Source organism: Mercenaria mercenaria, chromosome 2, assembly GCF_021730395.1.
Source record: "Mercenaria mercenaria strain notata chromosome 2, MADL_Memer_1, whole genome shotgun sequence".
In the NCBI taxonomy this organism is placed as follows: Eukaryota; Metazoa; Mollusca; class Bivalvia; order Venerida; family Veneridae; genus Mercenaria; species Mercenaria mercenaria.
Genome location: NC_069362.1, coordinates 35,805,187 through 35,828,374, shown reverse-complemented (window position 1 = coordinate 35,828,374; position 23,188 = coordinate 35,805,187). Strand labels below are relative to the sequence as shown.

At 34.8% G+C, this 23,188-nt stretch overlaps 1 protein-coding gene and 1 long non-coding RNA gene across 2 annotated transcripts in view; one reads left to right on the top strand and one right to left on the bottom strand.

The window, feature by feature from the left end:
- Positions 1 to 656: 656 nt before the first annotated feature.
- On the bottom strand, positions 657 to 23,151 carry LOC128553813 (uncharacterized). Its single transcript, XR_008369444.1, has 3 exons — positions 23,127 to 23,151; positions 2,107 to 2,189; positions 657 to 780 (listed from the first exon to the last, which is right to left on the bottom strand). It is a non-coding gene; the product is annotated as an uncharacterized LOC128553813 (long non-coding RNA).
- The window catches only part of LOC123563709 (asparagine-rich protein-like), a 28,197-nt gene continuing 12,669 nt past the window's right edge, over positions 7,661 to 23,188 (top strand). The window contains exons 1-11 of the mRNA XM_053534967.1: positions 7,661 to 7,718; positions 13,520 to 13,612; positions 16,140 to 16,256; positions 19,583 to 19,702; positions 20,268 to 20,387; positions 21,041 to 21,133; positions 21,389 to 21,481; positions 21,741 to 21,833; positions 22,088 to 22,180; positions 22,438 to 22,557; positions 22,821 to 22,940. Coding sequence (XP_053390942.1) covers positions 16,229 to 16,256; positions 19,583 to 19,702; positions 20,268 to 20,387; positions 21,041 to 21,133; positions 21,389 to 21,481; positions 21,741 to 21,833; positions 22,088 to 22,180; positions 22,438 to 22,557; positions 22,821 to 22,940 — 880 coding nt within the window. The 5' untranslated portion in view covers positions 7,661 to 7,718; positions 13,520 to 13,612; positions 16,140 to 16,228. The remainder of the gene's footprint in view (positions 7,719 to 13,519; positions 13,613 to 16,139; positions 16,257 to 19,582; positions 19,703 to 20,267; positions 20,388 to 21,040; positions 21,134 to 21,388; positions 21,482 to 21,740; positions 21,834 to 22,087; positions 22,181 to 22,437; positions 22,558 to 22,820; positions 22,941 to 23,188) is intronic.

Below are 23,188 nucleotides of genomic sequence, written 5' to 3'. Positions count from 1 at the left end.
AACAGTATTTCAGTCATGTAACGGCAGGCAGTTAACCTAACCAGTGTTCCTTGGTTCTGTACCAGTACAAACCTGTTCTCCGCAAGTAACTGCCAACTTCCCCACATGAATTATCAGAGGTGGAGGACTAATGATTTCAGACACAATGTCGTTTATCAAATAGTCACGGAGAACATACGCCCCGCCCGAGGATCGAACTCGCGACCCCAACGCGGATTAATCTTTTCTTCTTCTTGATTTGGTATTTTTAAGGTAGTTTAGAAAAAAACTCATGTTCTTATGTTCATAATACGACAAAACTTTAATTTTTAGCCAAAATGTGGAGGTCGAGTGCCTTTAATAAACAGTAGGACACTGCTTTGTTCAGGGGTGGATATATATCACATGCCTACAAAATCTTAAGCAGCATGAATATATCAAAATTTGTCATAAAGCACTTAAAGATAAAACGCAATCACTTTGAAAAAAGAACTGCATAAATTATGCATGTCACCTTTATTTTTTTAATATAGTACCCTATCAGTAGTACTGTTTGTTGAAGTGCTATTGTAGCAAAATTAAATGATTTCACAGTTGGCAGTACTTCCTTAGAAATAAATCAACCAAATTTAAAATCAAGTGACTGTTTAAGCACATAAGTTTTCAGTTTTTGGGCAATAAAACTTGGATATATACCTTCAAGAGCCTCAATTTTCTGTTTGATGATAATTTGATCCAACCCCGCCAGATACTGGAGACTTTGTGGCAACCCAGCCATCCCTGGTGCCTGGCTCATCTCCACTGAAAATACAACAAACATACACTTCTATTTAACTTTACACTTTTCATTCTAACTACGGTATAAGTGTTTTATATTGCTTGCAGGAAAAGTTCTTACAAATTGTATGAGCTGTGCCATGAAAAAACCAACATAGTGCGCATCTGTGCAGTCTGGTCAGGATCCATGCTGTTCACTTTCAGAGCCTATTGCAATTAGAGAAACTGTTAGCGAACAGCATGGATCCTGACCAGACTGCGCGGATGCGCACTATGTTGGTTTTTTCATGGCACAGCTCATACAATTTGTAAGAACTTTTCCTGCAAGCAATATAAAACACTTATACCGTAGTTAGAATGAAAAGTGTAAAGTTAATTCAAATCAGTTATGGGAATTGTTTCTCCTGGTGTAGACTTTGACAGTAAATATGTGTTTGAAGTTTCAAGTCAATAGCTTTGATAGTAACAGAGATATCTGACTTTATCAAAAACTTTAACCAACTGTGACAGCGACGGCGATCATGCGACACAGGGGCGAGTGCAATAGCTCTACTTTTTCTTCATATTCTCCAGTAATTTAGTATCTTCCAGTGCAAAATCTCTATAGATGTTTCCTCTGCATGTGATACTTTTCTTTTAATCACTATAATTAATCATATTCCCTTAGAAAGTTTATATTTTATGAGAAAAAATACTATTCTGGTTTCTTCTGCATGCAATTAGTTTTTTTTTTCATATTACTCTTAAAGTTATGATAACTAAAGTAACATCTGAAACCATCAAAACTGACTAGACCCTTATACATTTTTTTGCTTGTAAAGCATTCCTCTCATCACAGAGTAGATTAGCTACAGAAAAACAAAGAAAACGTTGAATTCTTCATGTGAGGAAGCCATCCAGTTGTTTTTTGAAAGGTCGGTGGTTCTACCCGGGTGCCCGCTCATGATGAAATAATGCTGGAGGGGCACCTGGGGTCTTCCTCCGCCATTAAAAAGCTGGAAAGTCGCCACATGACCTATCATGTGTTGGTGCAACGTTAAATCCAACAAAAAAGAAAAAAAAAAAAGAAAAATGAGTATTGTAGATATGAATGCAGCCAATATTAGCAACCCTGCAATATATTCACATTCTATTGTTATTAATTCTATTATTTCTCAATTATTTCAATAAATTATTCTATTATTTAAATATGTTCATTTTTTTTTCACGAAATGTTCTAACCCACAGTTTTTCGGTACAATAAAAAATATTGCAATCCTGTGAGGGTGATATGTATTGCAATCCTGCGAGGGTGATATAAAAAAAATTCACATCTTCAATATGAAAACTTACATGAAGTATTTTACTTACTATTCTGTGGCTGAGTTGCTACAGGAAATGACATGATTCTGCTGAAATGGATCTCACTCACAGAAACTCGACACAAATTATACCTGAAAAATATACAAACTGTATGATTGTGACCTATGTGTTCATTATAAAATTGTTCATGGCCTATTGTGTTTATTATAGGGATGGCAATGAATATTTGTTCATTACATGAATATTTGAATACTGTTCCACATTTTGAAAATTCAAAAACATAAAATTGATGACAAACAAATTAAAGCTTGATTTATTTATTTTGGCAAACCTGCTTTTATTAGAAATATGTACAACAAGAGGACCAAATGGTCCTAGGTCATTTACCTGAAAACAGCTTGATCAAATTTAATGAATATCCTGCTTAAAATCCTGCGACTCCTTTTGCATCTAGCATGTCTAGGCAAGGTATTTCTTTGATTTGACCAATTGACCTAGTGTCTTAACCAACATGACCCATAATATTTGAATTTGACCTAGATTTCTTCAAAGTAAACATTTTTATCAAATTTCATGAACATCCTGCCTAAAATTTTCCTTGATTTTACTGGGTGACCTAGTATTTGACCCAAGATAACCCCTATTTGTACTCCATCTAGATTTCATCAAGACAAACATTTTGATCAAAGTTCATGAATATCCAGTGTAAAATGCAGCCGCTATTACATACACAAAGTTTTTCTTTGATTTGACCTAACGACCTAAAGTTAGTTTTTGACCCCAGATGACCCATATTGGAACTTGACCTAGATTTTGTCAAGGCAACTATTCTGACTAAATTTTATGAATATCCAGTGTAAATATTTTCTTTGACTTGACCATGTGACCTAGTTTTTGATCCTAGATGACCTAGGTGAACTTTACCTGGATTTAATCCAGATATACATTTTGATAAAATTTCATGAAGATCCAAAACGAGACCAGTATTGGCCCTATCCCAGGAATGCCTGGATATCGCCTTCAAACATGGTAACCTCTAAGCACTGATGATGCACTGAGACAGACTACATAAGGCTTAACATTATTGACCCGAATATTACACGTTTCTAATCACAATGAACCTGACCAACTCTATTTTTCTGTATGGATATCTTTCTGCTTTCAGCTATTTTTACTGAGTCACAGAGACATTGCTTGTGTAAAGGACTAATGGGTGTGTTTTTATGGAAACATCAAAATAGTATCAAGAAAGTATTTCAATATGTTAACAAATAATATATACTACATTTAGCAAAGCGTTTTCTTATTTGCCCCTCCCTCACCCCATCCCGCTTTCAACCCCCATGTTAAAAAAATCAAGAGAAGAGATTTTTTTGTCAACCTACAGTACTATGTAATCCTTTATTTCTTAATTACATATCAGTCAAACTAATAGATTTTTAAATATCATCAACAAAAAGAACACCTTTAATGCACCCTAGTGGAAATTATTTTAACTGATTGATTTGCTATACACTTATCCCTAGTTTATTGTACCAGGCTGATCCAGTAAATTCTGTTGCTAATGGCCTTCCATACAAACATTATACATGTAATTGGGTTTTGAGGTCAGTAATGTTTTTTGCACTTTTAGTAATGGAACAGTCCATTATTTAGGTTATGTTTACTGAAGGTACAGTCTTAATAGCCATGATAAATACATAAGCTTAAGTTTTGGACTGATATTTTGTAGTTGTGGGCACATTTTGTTTAGATACTTTATTCCACAAGTTTTTATCTTTACATTATGTGGGTCCATATTATATTCTACTGAGATATTTTGATAAAGTAAAATAATACGGAAATAATGTTATCTTGCTTGTAGTAATATTCTGTTGGGTTTTTTTTCAGGAAAGTAAAATATTTTATAGAATACACAATCAGTGCTGGTAACAGATACATTATTTTTATATATCAAGTCAGCATTACATAAAAAGACAACATTAGGTATGTACAGTTTATGTATTGACCCACATAAATAACAAGAATATTCATATCCTTATAAAAAGTGTACCTATGTGTTGTATTTATGTGCAAATAAAATATTTAATTGTATAAATTATTAAGTGCTAGGTTGGTGAAAAATGATACTATGGACTCCGACAGACAGCTGAAGAAACTTACTGTTAATGAAGCATATAGGAGAGATCGCCCTGACGTCACGCATCAACACCTATTTATCTGGTGGTGGGCAAAACAAAATGTTTTCACATCGTTTGTGTATGGGATGGGAATTTTCAATTTTTAATAACTTTTTCGTTCATATATGGATTTTTAAAATTCAAAAAGTTTTGAAATGCTTGCAATTTTCATATTTTCTTATTCAAATATCTTTTGAAAAAGAATAACCGTTTTAAATGACATATGATTTTAACAGCAGCGTAGCGATGCTCCAAACTTTTTAAAAAACACTGTAAGTTAAGCATTCATAATTATTCCATTTTATATCAAAATAATATTTAAAAATTATCAATAAATTGCTTGTTTTATATCCTTTCCATTGATCAAAACATTATTGATATAATTTATGTTTTAAGGAAGTTTAAGCCGTAAGAAAAACACCACTGTTAACAGGAAAACATGGACGCTAAGCGTCTGCCCACCCGATCTTTGTCTTATCAGTCCTAAAAATAGAATATACAACGGATTTGTATTATACACACACGATCTCTCCTATTGAACGGTAGTTTGCATTGACAAGAATATTATTTGTACTGACAATACTAGATCTAATGACATTTAATTACAAAAATACCTTGGAATAATGATATGCATGATAAAATTACACCATTGTCAGAGTACTGAACCCAAGACACCTATATGACAGTCACACAGGCCCCCACTGACTCAACCAATGGTCCATTCTAAATATTATAACAGGTAGTGGTTGTAAGAAGGTAGACAAATCTATAATCAATAATAATAAGGAATGTTTACTCAACATACCTGTGAAATATCTGAATGTTTATTGTACTAAGTATTGACTTGGCACTCATTAATCTTTGCAAATATTTTCGGTGTTTTCGTTTTCTATATTCAATTTACTAAAATGACCCTGATAGTTAACCAGTGAAATGGTTAAGGCATGCAAATTTTAATTCTTTTCTCTTGTAGTATTTTCTGGCCATGTACCCGGATAATCCTAACTCTGTTCAGCGACCCTAACTCAGTACCAACATGGCTGACAGAAAGACAATGTATGTAGTTAATTTCCTTGTCTTTTTTCGTGTTTTATGTGAGTATGCAATATTAGCGTAAACTTTTGATAGTCATAATATCCTGTATTGATAACATGTTTTGTGTACTAAATATTTCAATCGAAATTTCACATTATGTGGCTGGAATTCATTAAAATGTACTCAAAAAAGTCTTCAAAATGAACATGTTTTATATTTCTAATTGTTTTAAAGTACCAGAAATTGCAGTAAGACCTCACTTATTAAATGCATTAGTTCCATAAATATCTCTTTGACAATGTTTAACCGTATCAAAGTTTGAAATCGATTTTTATAGCTTAAAAATTGTATTGATTATTAGATGGATTTAAATTTGCGGATAATTCCTAACTGGTATAGGAAACAGTGCTGGATAAATACGAACTTAGAATGGATAAACACCTAACCAAACGAAAACTGCTGTTCGTCTGTGCTTTTTTATGGACTGCTGATGCTCGAAGTTCTTTGATCTACCCATCCCTGCAGGGATGTGGGATTTTTTCGTGATTTTTTTGCCGGCGGACAAGTGCATTTTTCATTTTGTGTGTCCGCGGACAAGCATACCTTTTCAGGTATAAAATGAGAAAACATAAAATATCATTTAGATTGTGTGTTGCTTCAAGTGTATGGAGGTGATAAAGATAATGGGTTCTCGCGCACACTGTAACTCTGTGACTATGATCAAATATCAGAGAAAATTTAGATATAAGAAGATTTCTTTAACGTCGGAAAAGTATAAACATATAACACTAGCTTAAAGCTATTTTTCCGTCCGACAAACACATGTAAATAAGCTCAACATAAATAAAACAGCTGTAATAAAATGCAAATATGTTAAAGCACATTAAAGCAAATAAAGCATCTAGCTCTAAGTAGATAAGAAACAAGTCACAAATTATCACATACATGTTACAGCGCATTAAAACAAAATAGCACATATGCGCTAGCAAATAAAACGAAAAAATAATTTACCACATACAGATTTAGCACATTTAAAGCAACATAAAAAAATTAGCTGACACTACACAAAAATAAGAATTGTCACATTTTACAACATGCATTTAAAAAAGTACATAAAAGAAGAAACCATATACATGCTAAAGGGAACATAAGAACTACTTAAAGTAGCTGAAGAAAAATATTTGCATCATCAGCATATAGCATTCTGTAACTAAAACTAAAAAAGGAAAACAAGGGTTACACACAGAGAACTAAAAGGACATTTAAAGACATCAGAAACGTAAACAACTTATAAAAAGTATTATGACAAGTTTGTAAGTAGAATTCCAACTGCTGAGACAATAAGTCACTGTTAAAGGAAATATTTGACCCAGTAGTCAGCCAAATTAAAATCAAAAGCACACAGAGATCGCAAGTATGACTAAAACAAGTCGGAACGTTTTAAAAATCTTTCTCTGAATTCATCTGGCTTTGCACCATTGCGTGGGCAGTGTTTCGGGCATGACCTCAAAAGATTCCGAACACTGCCAACGCGATTTCAGACTTTTATAAACGTTAAAAGGCAAATATTTCAACAGCTTATATTTTACCACAGTTACTGTGATATGCTTTTCTTTTCAGTGTCCTAAATAAAGAACTCGATCTCCAGTCTATTTGCGCTTTCATGAAGGTTTAATATTACAAATCAGAGCAAGTGAAATTTGACTATGGACAAGTGGATTTTAAGTGTCCGTGGACAAGTGAAAAATGTAAGGATACCCACACCCCTGTCCCGTCAGTCCATGCATCACTCCCCCACCCCACCACACACCACACACACACACACACACACACACACACACACTTTTCTTCCCTATTTACCGTCTGAAAAATACCATATTTAATAATTAATCATAAATCTAATCCCATTTAAACAATATCAAAAATATTCCATTAGCACATCTATAAAAATCTCTTATACTATATACGATATACAAGATTTGAAACAAACACAATTCTTCTGAAAAAGTGTGTGTGTGTGTGTGTGTGTGTGTGCGTGCACGCGCGCGCGTGTGCGTGTGTGTGTGTGTGTGCGTGTGGGTTGGTGCATGCTACAGACAGAGGTACTAAATATGTTTACACAGTCACGCAACGAGGTAAAAAAAAATAGCGAGGTACATTTTGCCTACACCTATGTATACCTCATAATATGCTTGCAGAAATTAAACCACACACTCTCCGCAAAAAATAGTGTACCTCGCCTAGTCGGTGCGATGTGTGTCTGTGTGTTGTGTGGAACTGCACACTCCCGCGCTTCAACTCCTCATTTGCATATTTATGAGAATGCTTTCCATGACGTCATTTAATGCGCGCGAGAGACCTCCACATTGCGCATGCGCCTAAGCGCCATTGTGCAACAAACCAAAATGGCCGTACTGACCGGGAGCAGGTCATCGCTTAGACGAGGTAAAGTAAATTATATGTTTTTTTTTACTTTTATCTGCACGAACAAGTGTGTAAAATGTTTGTATAATTGCAATTTAACATGAAGATCTATAGTGAAGACTTGAAAAAAATAACAATTTTGGTTCCGCAGTTGTTTTTCTGTCTGCTCAAGGTGATTACTGTATTCGTAACCACGCGCTTTCAAAGTTTCAGTGAGTTTCACTTTCAACCTTTTGCATCTTCGTAGCTTAAATTTATTTAATAAGGGATTTTTTATACAATAGAACAGCTCCTGAGTTAATGTATCTTTTGGTTGGCAACGAATGATAATTTTCATGAAATGCAAGAAATCCTTGGCACGAAACTGTTTGGTTATGAAAGTAGCGTTTAGGTATCACTGAATTTTTCACTTGTGATGATCATCGTGTTTATGACAAATTTATAAATGACTCATCGCAGAAATTCGCAACATGTATTGAAACTGAAACTGCATAGATCTCCATTCTTTGTGATTGTCTTTTGTCTCGTAAACCGGTTGAATGTGATAATAACTATTTTATATTTGATATTCACATATTTTGAACAATTGGTATTGGTTTTATAGTCCTGGCTTCCAAAACTCTAAATGCCGCTTTTGTATATTTTGTTTTTTCAAAGTTGCGGCTTTAGAGTTTTGGACCAGGCCTACTATGAAACCATACCAAAATAAAAAGTTGTCCAACTTTTCGTCGCAAACGTAGTCAACTGAAATTTTGAACGAAGATGTATGGGTATCTTGATAAAGTAATCACTTCTACATCAGTTAACACCATTTATCAAATCCTGCAAGCAAGTCTTTCAATAAAATCGCCGATTTTTACAAGTCACTGCTAGATCAGCATCATTTCGGCGGCCATTGTTGAATAGCTACAACGAGATTCTCGCATGACGTAACAGCGCGAGCCGCAAAAAAAATTATACATGTAGGGCACCTTGTAAACAAAGGAAATGATTTATACATACAAGTTTTCTTAAGGATTTATCTATGAAAGTAATAATTCAAATCAATTTCAATAAAAAATAACCATTTTCCAAAGTTTTTGTGCCACCGGGATGCTGGTGCAACTTCAAATACGAAGCGGCACATGTAAGTGCTCTCTTAGCGGTTCGCGCCGGTGAAAGGTAAGTCTCGTATTTCAAAGGAACAAAATGGCGGCGTAGAGTAAACGTTTCAGACCAGTTCGAAATTGTCAGGTAGTTCTGCCATCAATTGTGGGTTTTAATGCGTAAAATTTGGCACAATGGTAGATTTTACTATATATTAACTGATCTGAAAGTACTGCTGCCGATTTCTTTTAAAAAGTACAAACGCGAGCGTGTCAGATTTCTGGCACGATTATTGGTATGATTTTCCTACGGAGTGCACTTCAGCGCTCCCGTCCAAATCCAGTATATAAACCGAGAGCGCTGAAGATCTTAAGCTATTGGTTTTATTGATGGCTTTATGCCGTTTTGTAACAGTTTTTCACAGCCTTAAAAACGGAAATTTATTTTAATGAAAATTATTAGGCCTAGTGTTTAAATTCGGAAAACGTGTGATTTAAATGACTTCATATGTAGAAAATTTGGTGAGTAAACAGGACGTTTTTGGCTATTTGTAAAATAGTTTATTTTCCATTTATCTGTTGAATTTCAAACAGTCATCATTTTCACAACCCTTTAATAATGACAGAAAGGTCGACTAGTCAACTTCGCAATTTGTTTATTTTTCAACTTGACAGTGAGTACAGTGTAGAATATTCCTGGACAACCACAAGAAAAAACATTTTCTTATGTACAGGATTGGTTAAATACTCGGTTTTAGCAAATACCCAATAAGTTTTGAAAAGGCTACGTAACAGTTTTACACAATGCAGATTTCCAAAACTCAGGTCAGACAAAAAGTGATGCGTAAATAAGTGATGCGTAAATACCCAATAGCATCCAAAGCTTATCTGGAACCGTGATTTGAGCAATTCGAGGTATCAAAACAATCTACTGAAAAGTAACAACTGTCAAGTTCGGTCAGCTTCCTCGTCCGATCATCTTGAGCATGTAGGTCAAGCCAAGTCACTTAATTTTTGTTAAAAGCATAATGTTGTACAAGTTATGCAGTAAGGCAGTGTCTAGTCGTAAGCAATCAAGTGCTGGACCAATAAGGAAAGCTCTTTATTATCCATAGCCCACAAAAAGGTGGTAAATTTCACCACTTTCAGAAGTGTATCAAAGTTTTTAAGCAAATCCAAAAATGTCCGAAAAAATGGGTTTCTTTTCCCAGAAAATGAAATTTTAGGGGATATCATGTCCCCCGAAATAAATTTCCTAGGGAATAATATTTCACATGTAGCACTGCCTAGTGGACCTCTACAAATATGTTTGAATCATGCAGGGTTGGCAAAAACCCGGGTTTTAAGAATATTGCCCAGCCCAGTGGGTAATACTGGGAAAACCCGGGTTTTACTTGGCAATAGTGGGCAATAATCGGTAGTATAATATTTCAGTTCATACTTCAATACATATTTTAACACTTTAGTTGACTTACAACTGATATAAGTGATATCAATGACACCTGCATGCCTAATGTTATAATTCCTATAACAAATCTATTGAATATCATATAACCATGAAACCTAATGACCCTTTGAGGAAATGTTTTAATGTTACTAAGGATGATTATAAAAAGATTGCAAAATGTAAAGACTGCGGCACTGTGATTAGTGCCAAAATTGACAGACTGAAAGCTCAAACACTAAAACGTTGCAGTGTCACCAGTGTTGGTTTTAGATCAGTCTATAAAGACCACTTTGTCGGGCAAAAAATTTCTAAATATGCCAGCATCTGGGTCAGTTGAAAGGATGTCTTCAGATTTTGGTAATTTATTTAGATAAAACTCGAAAATAGATTTGGGATGAAAAAAAAACTGCAGAACTTGTGTTCTGTTACAGAAAGCTTTATGATATAGAAGAACTAGACTGTTAGACTATTATTAAGCAAAATCTAGTTGAGACCTAGAGAGATCATTCAATACTTTCAAGATCATTCCATATGTGATCACTGACAGAGGGTGTGTAGATTATATATAAAAGTAATACTGTCATTTATAAATTCATGTAAAAAATGTTGAAAGATGTTTACTTTCACATAAAAATATTTTGTTGTGTAAAAGAAATGATATTTTTTCAAAGAAAAAAAAAAACAAAAACAAAAACTGTTCTTTCAGTTACCTATCACTTCATCAATGATTACAAAGTAAGTAAAACTTACTGTAAGAATTGGCTCACATTTTATAACATAGAAAACTCAATTGTTTTGATAAAAAAAATGCAGAAAAATTCTAATTGCTCAGTAATGCCCACTTTATTCATTTTTAGGAGTATTGCCCAATTCAAGAAAATTCGGGTTTTCCCGGGCGGGTAGTCGCCAACCCTGGAATCATGACACCTGGTCCAGGGCTTGAGCTAGGGAGCGACTTGAGCGAAATAGTCGCTCTGTAGCTCACCACTTCGCTCTAATCTAACATCAAAGCGAAACTCAAGTCGTCCGATTTTTTTATCCGCACCCCTCCAGTTATCCACTATCGGCCTGTTGACACTTGACTGGAATACACGATAGCATAATTTAAGCTCCGCCTGCTTCAGATTATGGAGAAGTGCGAAGATGACACTTGTTTTGTAAACTGACTGTTGATAAACAAAGCAGTAGAGATTTACATTACATAAGCTTACACATTCTTTTTTTGACCATTAGAAAGTATCTTACCGTGTTAGGCTCCAGTCACAGGCACGGGCCCAGTGTATATTTTTTTGTTTAATATAATTTTTTTCACACAAATATATTTTATATTTGTTAGTCAAAAAAAAAAATTGATGACAAAAAATCCGGTCATAGTGTCATTTACATTGAAAAGGTGAACTATGCGAGCGTAACGCTATGGGAAGCTACTGGGCAAACTTGTGGAACAAAATCGGAGTTTATACACTTGCAGCCACTACCTGCATGATCGCACCTTTGAAACATTTAAAGCCTTCCATAAATGCTAAACTGACCCCATAAATTGCTTTGAAAAACACAGTACAAGTCTCTACGAGCGAAATATTTCAGTTATCCCCGGTGATTTCATTCCGGACAGCGGACGTGTTCCTGGTTTTTATCATTTCGTTTGGCAGCTGAAATCGCCAGGGATATTTGAAATATTTCGCTCCTGGAGACTTGTTCTGTGTATTTCAAAGCAATTTATGAGGCCAGTTTAGTATTTATGGAAAGGTTAAAATGTGTCGAAGGTGTAATCATGCAGGTAGCGACTGCAAGTGTATAAACTCCGATTTTGAAATGTTCAACAAGTTTGCCGAGTAGCTTCCCATAGCGTTACGCTCGCATAGTTCACCTTTCAATGTATAAGACACTACGAGGATTTTTTGCCATCGACTTTTTTTTTCATTTGACTAACATATATAAAGTATATTTGTTCGAAAAAAAAATATATTAAACAAAAAATGTACACTGGACCCTTGCCTGTGCAGCAGATCAAAGAAGATGTGTATTCCGTGTGATGTCATAGTGATGTCACTGCCATAGACATGTATTTAATTCACATACTTGTTATTCAAAGTGACTGACTTTGAGTTCCATTAGCACTGGGAGCTTGATTTTTTTTATTGCTGATATGGAATTAACTTTTTTTAATTGTATTCATATTTAAAGGGTTTTCTTGGTTCGGACAATCATTGCAAGAGTGAAAAATAACCCCTTGAATTTGCAGTTTAATCACATTAGATTCACAAGGTTAAAAATGATAAGAAAACAGAATCACTGACACTTTCAGTGAATTTAATTGTTATTTACTTTAAATTAATAGACTTTGTAAACAAAGACTGGGATTAATAAAAACAGTAAAGTTATATAAAGCATATTTAGTTCCTTTTTCAGCTTGCATGTCATGGTACTAAAATCTTTCTACGTTTTCCCTAAAATCTCCCACTTCTCCCTAAAATCTGTCCACGTCTCTCTAATCTTACTTGAGGGAGAAGTGACTTCTCCCTAAAATCTTAGCCTAGCTTAAGCCCTGCAGTGGGGTCAAAATTGACCCCGCCCCAGGGATCACTTGATTTTATTTTTCTTTTCGGTTAAATTTCTTCAACTTCTTGTCCTTATGTGCAATGATAACAGGTGAGCGATATAGGGCCATCATGGCCCTCTTGTTATGCATATACATTGTATTTATAACATGCTGTATGTTAGTTATAAGAAAAACCATCCGAGTTGGACACCCTGAATCACTGCGGATTGCGGTGAATCACAGTGTTCCAGCGTGTCCGATGAACACCCAAAACGGACACGCTAAATAAAAAGCGGACACAGTGATGGGTGTCCGGGTCACGCATCGCAGTGTTCAATTTTAGGTGGACACCCTGATTTTAAATCGCGGTGATGCGTGTTCATTGGAAAAAAAGCACCTTTACTGGGTTATGTCCCCTTTTAGACTAGGTTAACTGACGTGTTAGTATCTCAAACACTATCAAAGCTTTTCACTTACTATCCAGCAGCACTGAGAAAAGTGGAGTGCGCTGTCTGGGGACAGCTCTTTATAGTGAAATGAACCTCTAAGCAGTTTATCAAGTGTCATTCATTACAAAGTATGTTGTCTGGTTACTACTGTCTTAAAGTGTCAGTCGTTACATCCCAAACAACCAACAATGGCCAACTTATCTAGTTGCAACATTTTGTTTTAATGTAGAAATTGACAAAATGAACTGATTCATGTTGTAAAAACTGGTAAATGAAAAAGTTGACACCAACAATTTCAGGTGTCGCAATCAACCCTGTCAGCCAAGCTGAGAAGTACATAGAGGAATTGGATGACCCTCCAGGTTTTAGGGTTCACAAATTTAAGAAGAAAGGTATTGATCATTGAATAGTATTTGGTTTTAATTCCACATTATATTCTTTGTACTTGTGACGGAGAATCGGAATAATATCAAAACTGATATAAAATTGAATTGAATTGGACACATTTAATCAATTAAAAATCGTTAAACAATTGAAAGTACTTTCAGTGTAAAACCTAATGTACTAATTAAGCTAATTTATGATTCAAGTTGGTAGTGCTGCTTGAATGAAAAGTAAATTAGTTTTTATAAATAACAGATTGAAAAATACCAATAGAGAAATATTTTTGTAATTTTGAATGGTGATCATTTGGCAGAAACTATAAATTTGCTTTAGCAAATGTGGGAGTTCAACTGATAATTTTAACGAAGTGACAACAGCAAAAAAAGATTTTTTCCATATTCAGTCTCCACCTATTTGTTTTCAACTGGCCGTCCGTTCGCCCATTCCTCACACCCTGCGTCAACGTTTTGAATGAAGGCCCTTTACTCCGGAACTACTGCACTCAGGACTTTCAAACTTCACAGGCTGATGGTACTCATTGCCTTCACTATCCGTACTGACTGTGGAGTCACCATATCAAAGGTCAAGGTCACGCTGCCTAATGCTAACTTTTTGCATGCAAGCCCTTTATTCCAGAACCACTGCTCCCAAGACTTTCAAACTTCACAGGCTGATGGTACTCATTGCCTACACCACCCCTACTGACGGTGTCACCAGGTCAAAGGTCAACGTCACCCGGCCCAGTGTTAACTTTGTGCATGAATGCCCTTTACTGCAGAACCACTGCACCCAGGACTTTTAAACTTCACATGCTGATGGTACTCATTGCCTTCACCACCCCTACTGACTTTGGGGTCACCAGGTCAAAGGTCAAGGTCGCCCTGCCCAATGTTAACTTTTTGCATGAAAGCTCTTTACTCCAAAACAACTGCACCCAGGACTTTCAAACTTCACAGACTGATGGTACTCATTGCCTTCACCAGCCCTACTGATTTTGGGGTCACCAGGTCAAAGGTTAAGGTCACATGGCCCAATGTTAACTTTTTGTATAAAGGCCCTTTACTCCAGAACCACTGTACCCAGGACTTTCAAACTCCACAGGCTGGTGGCACTTATTGCCTTCACCATCCCTACTGACTTTGGGGTCACCAGGTCAAAGGTCACGGTCACACGGCCCAATGGATAACGGTGCTTTTCGGGGGCAATCATCACCTGTGACATTTCTTGTTTTTATATTGTATAATTTTGAGTATTTTATCTCAGGTGATTGATTCAGGGCCTTCATGGCCCTCTTGTTGTCAAAATACTGTCCTTGTAAAGACATGATGATGTCTCTTATCTTCCCATATATACATGAAGATATGATGTGACCACATGTTCCAACTTATTAAGTGTGTTTTGCTTTAAATTTGTTTCGTAAATAAAGTAAGAAACATGGCTATACAACTTGACTCACCAGTGAATATTATAAGACAGGTTGATATGTATGTAGGTCCACTGAACACAATTCAAAATGATTGACAGATTCAGAATTACCCATTCAGAGATCCAGAACGGTTTTGTTGGTCTTGAAAGAACAATTTTTTCAGGAAGGGGTGTTATTACTGAAGTCAGAAGAAAAAGAGGAGAATTCCTTTTGGTATACAAAGGTGAAATAATTAACGGAAAAGAAGGGGACGCCAGGGAGAAGAACGGGTCTACGGGATTTAGATTTTTCTTCAAATCCAGTAGGAAATACTTATGGTAAAATTGTTCAGTATACATTTAAAATGAAAATTAAGTTGTAATGCTTTGTCCGTCAACAGTTCGGACACACTTGGACACAGGTGCATATTATAATAGTTCAAAATTTTAAAGGCAAAGTGCCACATATGTTGCAGCTACAATACACTTAACAAAGTGCAGTTTTAATGATCAAATATCAGTCCATTTAGACATAATTGCATGGTCTTCATTTACACAGAATCATTGTATTTCCAGTGAAATTTTCAAGTACATGTATGAGAGTATGTGTAATTTATTGTAAATGGTATTTTTTAATGATATTGCTAAAAATAAAGAGGATTGTGATAAGTGTGAAAAGACATCATCAGGCCAGAATGTTAACTGTTTTAGTGCCATAAGAAATTGGAATCGGCTTTAAATTTTGCACTAAAAGGCACTGAGCCTTTAAATTTCAGTATTTTGAATAATCACAAACTTGAATTTAAATGGCCTTTGCCAAATATTAGTGGAACACAAAAGCAGATAAGGGGAAGAAACGCAACAATAATGAATATATGTGCATAACAAATGATAAGTTGGCTGAAAGGAGTTTCAAGTAAACATTCATATATTTGAATCTTGAAATGCCCTTTTTCCTGATTAAAAATGATTCTCATTTTACTTATGATGAAATACACTAATTTTTTGTATCAGTTATGATACATCATTTCGTCTATACGCAAAGCGTGTGATATAATAGACCTGCTTGATAATTCAACATCATGTATGTAAAGTTTTGTTGCATTTGTAATTATCTATCTTCTGTTTTAGTGTTGATGCATCAGTAGAAGATAACAATCTAGGCCGACTGGTCAATCACGGTGAGAAAAAGGAGCGGAACTGTGCAATGAAAGAATTTCATGGACACCTCTGCTTATTTGCAAAAAGGTAATTTTCAGCTTGACTGTCAGGGTGTTCGGTAGACCCGAGGGTATGGGTTTTGACCCACGAAAATCAAGAAACATTTCATCCTAGCGTGAAACACACGAAAATTCGTCCTGTGCAAATAAAATTGATACCACGGTAGTCAACTTCAACGTTCTGTCCTTAAACCATTATTGAGAATAGTTAATATTCCATGTGTGATCTGATTGACTATATCTAGCTCTGAACAAGTCAAGCACACTGTCATATGGACAGCTCTTTAGGATTTCTTCTAAATATGGGTTTAATTTGTAGGGACATCAACATAGTAGAAGAGCTTTTATACACTTATGGGCTTAAGGATTTGCCTTGGCAGCAGGTAAATGTTTTTATTTGTATTTGTTTACACTGTGTTTGTATGAATAAAATGAACATGATTTTAAGTATAATGTTATTTTCTTATGTACATTTATGGGGTTGTTGGTTGCCCAATTTAAATTAAATATACCGATAACCTATATCTGACATATTCCCACTTTCTCATAATATTGTATTACAAAGGGACAAAGGAAGACATTAATTACTCCTTTTTCTAAATAAATTAAGTCTACGCGGTACTCACGGATGCAGTAGTTTTAGCCATATACATGCAAATGTAGTCACATTTTGAAGAATGCATATTGTTTTTGAAAATGGTTTGAACTGTGATGGTACTTTTGTAAATTATTACTGTACAATGTATCTATTTTGAATAGAAGACAAGAAAAGGTAAAAGTTAAATAATGTTACAATGTTATTCGTTAAAATATTAATTTAATTAGTCTTAATCAGTCCAAAATTAATTTTACTAAAAAAAGGAAGTCTCTATATATCTTACACAAATGAGGTGCAATACTTAATAGTCAAGCTTTGGTGTCAGCTCTTTTGTAGCTCTTTTTGACTGAATGTCCATTATGCAGCCATTTCTCTTCTTCAAAAGGATTATGCGTAATATTTAATTTTGGACTGATTGGCACATGTGTTGTTGTAAAATAAAATTGGAAACACAGTACAGGAATCTGCCCAGATTTTTGACAGTACAACCTAATCCAGCAATTGCAACTATGCTTGGCCATGAAAAACATGAGCTAGAGCAGTTTTAGCTTATAATGAGAGCAGGATAGCAAAATGATAGTTCTGGCACCTGTCTCTTTTCCCATTTTACGAAATTTACGCCGTAAATATTCCCAATTTAGTTCAGGGTCTTTTTGCCAAATTAGTTAGAAAAAGGCCTAAGTTGCCCTCTACAAATTTTATTGAAATATCCCTCTGGAGACGAAAATGGGCCTGGCACATGGCTTACAAGCTTTTTAGCTTGACTATTCGAAGAATATGGAGAGCTATTGTACTCGCCCTGGTGTCGGCGTCGCCTTTGGTTAAAGTTTTTGATAATGTCAAATTTATATCTCTATAACTATCAAAGCTTTTTAATTGAAACTCAAAATATATCTTTACTATCAAAGTCTACGTCAGGAGAAACAATTACAATTTGAAAAAATTATGCCCCTTTTGGCTTAGATTTTTTGGTTAAAGTTCTGTATTAAGTCAAATATCTCAGTTACTATCAAAGCTTTTGACTTGAAACTTTAAATGAGTGTCTACTATCTCCACTAGGAGAATCAATCTACATAACTCTGATTTGCTTTTTGACAGAATTATGCACCTTTTGACTTAGAATTTTTGATGAAAATTCCGAATTATGTGAAATATCTCAGTTACTCTCATAGCTTTTCACTACAAACCTTGCATATGTATTCAGGGTCATTACTAGACGTAACTTACTTAGACTCATAACTCTACTGGATTATCTCCCCTTTTGGACTTAGAATGTTTCTGTTAAAAAACTTTAACCTGGCAAATATCTCAAACCCTATCAAAGCTTTTGACATGAAACCTTTCATATGTATTCAGAGTCATTACTGGAGGACACTGACCAAGGCCCATAACTCTTTCTTGGATTATCTCCCCCTTTTGGACTTAGAAAGTTTTGGTTAAAGTTAACTGGCAAATATCTCAAACACTATCAAAGCTTTTCACTTACTATCCAACACTGAGAATAGTCGAGCGCGCAGTCCAGGGACAGCTCTTGTTATATAGGGAAGCCTCTTTTTCTCTTAAGAAATAAGGCATAGAGCATTGATATTTGGTATGTGGCCGTATCAATGGTCCTCTATGAAATTCCTTTGTGCCCCTGGGGTCAAAAGAGGCCCTGCTCTAAAAAAGGTCCTTAGTTTTACATAGGCTAATTATATAGGAAAAAGCTTATTTTTTTTCTTATCTTAAACTACAAGGCCTAGGATGTACTTTTTTGAAAACAGTTGAACTTTGCTACCTTCTGAAGCCTTTGTTACTCTGTAAATATTAGACCTATGATGCCATTATATTATTATTTGTTTATACAGTTGAGCAATTTAAGGGCCATCATGGCCATCTTGTTTTATTTTATATGCATTAAGTGATCCTTGAAAGTATGTTTGTTTGGCCTTTACAGTAGGCCTCGCACATATTCAAGTATATTTTGCTGTCTAGATTTTTTTTTCACTTTGCCCAAAAAGTATTCTCACTTTTCTAGTGTCTAGTAGTTGGTTTCTTTTGCATCTCAGTAATGTGTAATGTGAGATCATGTTATTTTGTTCTCTGGACACTTATTTGCTGTAATAAGTGTTCAAGGGTCTACAGATTCTATATCAATCCAGCAAAACTATCTTGTCATATTGCTAGAAGGGCATCAGACAGGATTACTATTTAGACCATGGATTCTGTCTGAATTATGCCGATTTGTTTAGTTATTTATTTAATCACCATTTAAAGTAGCATATTGTCATTAAAAATGTTTTTATGCTCCCACTTTGGGTGGTTTAACAATAGTAAGTTTAATAGTTCTTTCCCTATCAGAACATTTTCAATAATGTACATATTTTAGATGTATATATAACCTGTTTTGTTACAGAGTAATGACTATAGGCCTTGAACACTACTATTGGTAAATTAAGAAAGGAAAAACTTACAGATATTGCTGCTTCTTAATGATTAATATATATATTTAGAACCTATAGTTGTTTTTTACTGTATATTTTGTGATATCTTGGCCATCCTTTTTATTTCTGTAAATGGCCAAAGGTATATTGTATATGCCGATATGCCAATAAATCTGAAACTGAAACTGGTAAATTCCAGAACTTGAAATACATGACTGCTTGAAACAGGGTTTCTGGGAGTGTACATGTACCTCTCAATGTATCTAATACAATCTGTTGTGTGGTCAGTACCTCTGTATGTGTATTAAGATATAAATTGAATTCATCTTTCAGACAATCTCCAAGATGAGACTGTGGAGCACAATCTCCGGGATGACACCATGGAGCAATCAAGAACACAACCTGATAAGATAAATGAGTCATCAATGCAACATTCAAGGAATTTGAACAAAAGTAAGTTTAATAGTTCTTTCCCTATCAGAACATTTTCAATAATGTACATATTTTAGATGTATATATAACCTGTTTTGTTACAGAGTAACGACTATAGGCCTTAAACACTACAATTGGTAAATTCCAGAACGATCAATACATGACTGCTTGAAACAGGGTTTCTGTGAGTGTGCATGTACATGTACCTCTCAATGTATCTAATACAATCTGTTGTGTGTTCAGTCCCTCTGCATGTGTATTAAAATATATTGAATTCATCAATGCAACATTCAAGCAATTTGAACAATAGTAAGCTTAGTAGTTCTTTCCCTATCAGAACATTTTCAATAATGTACATATTTTAGATGTATACTAGTATATAACCTGTTTTTTTAAATAGTCTGACTGAAAACAACTGTAGGCCTTGAACACTACTATTGGTAAATTCCAGAACTTTAAATACATGACTGCTTGAAATAGGGTTTCTGGGAGTGTACATGTACCTCTCAATGTATCTTAATACAATCTGTTGTGTGCTCAGTACCTCTGTATGTGTGTTAAGATATATATTGAATTCATCTTTCAGACAATCTCCAAGATGACACTGTGGAGCACAATCTCCAAGATGACACTGTGGAGCAATCCAGAACACCACCTGATCAGATAAATGAGTCATCAATGCAACATTCAAGCAATTTGAACAATAGTAAGTTTGATATCAGAACATTTTCAATAATGTACATATTTTAGATGTATATATAACCTGTTATGTTACAGAGTAATGACTGTAGGCCTTGTACACTACTATTGGTAAATTCCAGAACTATAAATACATTACTGCTTGAAATAGGGTTTCTGGGAGTGTGCATGTACATGTACCTCTCCATGTATCTAATACAATCTGTTGTGTGTTCAGTACCTCTGTATGTGTATTAAGATATAAATTGAATTCATCTTTCAGACAATCTCCAAGATGACACTGTGGAGCACAATCTCCGTGATGACACCACGGAGCAATCAAGAACACAACCTGATCAGATAAATGAGTCATCAATGCAACATTCAAGCAATGTGAACAATAATAAGCTTAATAGTTCTTTCCCTATCAGAACATTTTCAATAATGTACATATTTAAGATGTATACTAGTATATAACCTGTTTTTTTTAAATAGTCTGACTGAAAACAACTGTAGGCCTTGAACTCTACTATTGGTAAATTCCAGAACTTTAAATACATGACTGCTTGAAATAGGGTTTCTGGGAGTGTACATGTACCTCTCAATGTATCTTAATACAATCTGTTGTGTGTTCAGTACCTCTGTATGTGTGTTAAGATATATATTGAATCCATCTTTCAGACAATCTCCAAGATGACACTGTGGAGCATTCCAGAACACCACCTGATCAGATAAATGAGTCATCAATGCAACATTCAAGCAATTTGAACAATAGTAAGTTTAATATCAGAACATTTTCAATAATGTACATATTTTAGATGTATATATAACCTGTTTTGTTACAGAGTAATGACTGTAGGCCTTGTACACTACTATTGGTAAATTCCAGAACTATAAATACATTACTGCTTGAAATAGGGTTTCTGGGAGTGTGCATGTACATGTACCTCTCCATGTATCTAATAAAATCTGTTGTGTGTTCAGTACCTCTGTATGTGTATTAAGATATAAATTGAATTCATCTTTCAGACAGTCTCCAAGATGACACTGTGGAGCAATCCAGAACACCACCTGATAAGATAAATGAGTCATCAATGCAACATTCAAACAATTTGAACAATAGTAAGTTTAATAGTTCATTCCCTATCAGAACATTTTCAATAATGTACATATTTTAGATGTATATATAACCTGTTTTGTTACAGGGTAATGACTATAGGCCTCAAACACAACTATTGGTAAATTCCAGAACTTTAAATACATGACTGCTTGAAATAGGGTTTCTGGGAGTGTACATGTACCTGTTAATGTATCTAATACAATCTGTTGTGTGTTCAGTACTTCTGTATGTGTATAAAGATATATTGAATTCATCTTTCAGACAATCTCCAAGATGACACTGTGGAGCAATCAAGAACACAACCTGATCAGATAAATGTGTCACCAATGCAACATTCAAGCAATTTGAACAATAGTAAGTTTAATAGTTCTTTCCCTATCAGAACAGTTTCAACAATGTACATATATATCCTGTTTTTTAAATAGTCTGACTGAAAACAACTGTGGGCCTTGAACACTACTATTTGTAAATTCCAGAACTATAAATACATGACTGCTTGAAATAGGGTTTCTGGGAGTGTACATGCACCTGTTAATGTATCTAATACAATCTGTTGTGTGTTCAGTACTTCTGTATGTGTATAAAGATATATTGAATTCATCTTTCAGACAATCTCCAAGATGACACTGTGGAGCAATCAAGAACACAACCTGATCAGATAAATGTGTCACCAATGCAACATTCAAGCAATTTGAACAATAGTAAGTTTAATAGTTCTTTCCCTATCAGAACAGTTTCAACAATGTACATATATATCCTGTTTTTTTAAATAGTCTGACTGAAAACAACTGTGGGCCTTGAACACTACTATTGGTAAATTCCAGAACTATAAATACATGACTGCTTGAAATAGGGTTTCTGGGAGTGTACATGTACCTCTCAATGTATCTAATACAATCTGTTGTGTGTTCAATACCTCTGTATGTGTGTTAAGATATATATTGAATTCATGTTTCAGACAATCTCCAAGATGACACTGTGGAGCACAATTTCCAAGATGACACTGTGGAGCATTCCAGAACACCACCTGATCAGATAAATGAGTCATCAATGCAACACTCAAGCAATTTGAACAATAGTAAGTTTAATATCAGAACATTTTCAATAATGTACATATTTTAGATGTATATATAACCTGTTTTGTTACAGAGTAATGACTGTAGGCCTTGAACACTACAACACTACTATTGGTAAATTCCAGAACTATAAATACATGACTGCTTGAAATAGGGTTTCTGGGAGTGTGCATGTACATGTACCTCTCAATGTATCTAATACAATCTGTTGTGTGTTCAGTACCTCTGTATGTGTATTAAGATATAAATTGAATTCATCTTTCAGACAATCTCCAAGATGAGACTGTGGAGCACAATCTCCGGGATGACACCATGGAGAAATCAAGAACACAACCTGATAAGATAAATGAGTCATCAATGCAACATTCAAGCAATTTGAACAATAGGAAGTTGAATAGTTCTTTCTCTATCAGAACATTTTTAATAATGTACATACTTTAGATGTATATATAATCTGTTTTGTTACAGAGTAACGACTATAGGCCTTGAACACTACTCATTGGTAAATTCCAGAACTATAAATACATGACTGCTTGAAATAGGGTTTCTGGGAGTGTGCATGTACATGTACCTCTCAATGTATCTAATACAATCTGTTGTGTGTCGGGTACCTCTCTATGTGTATTAAGATAT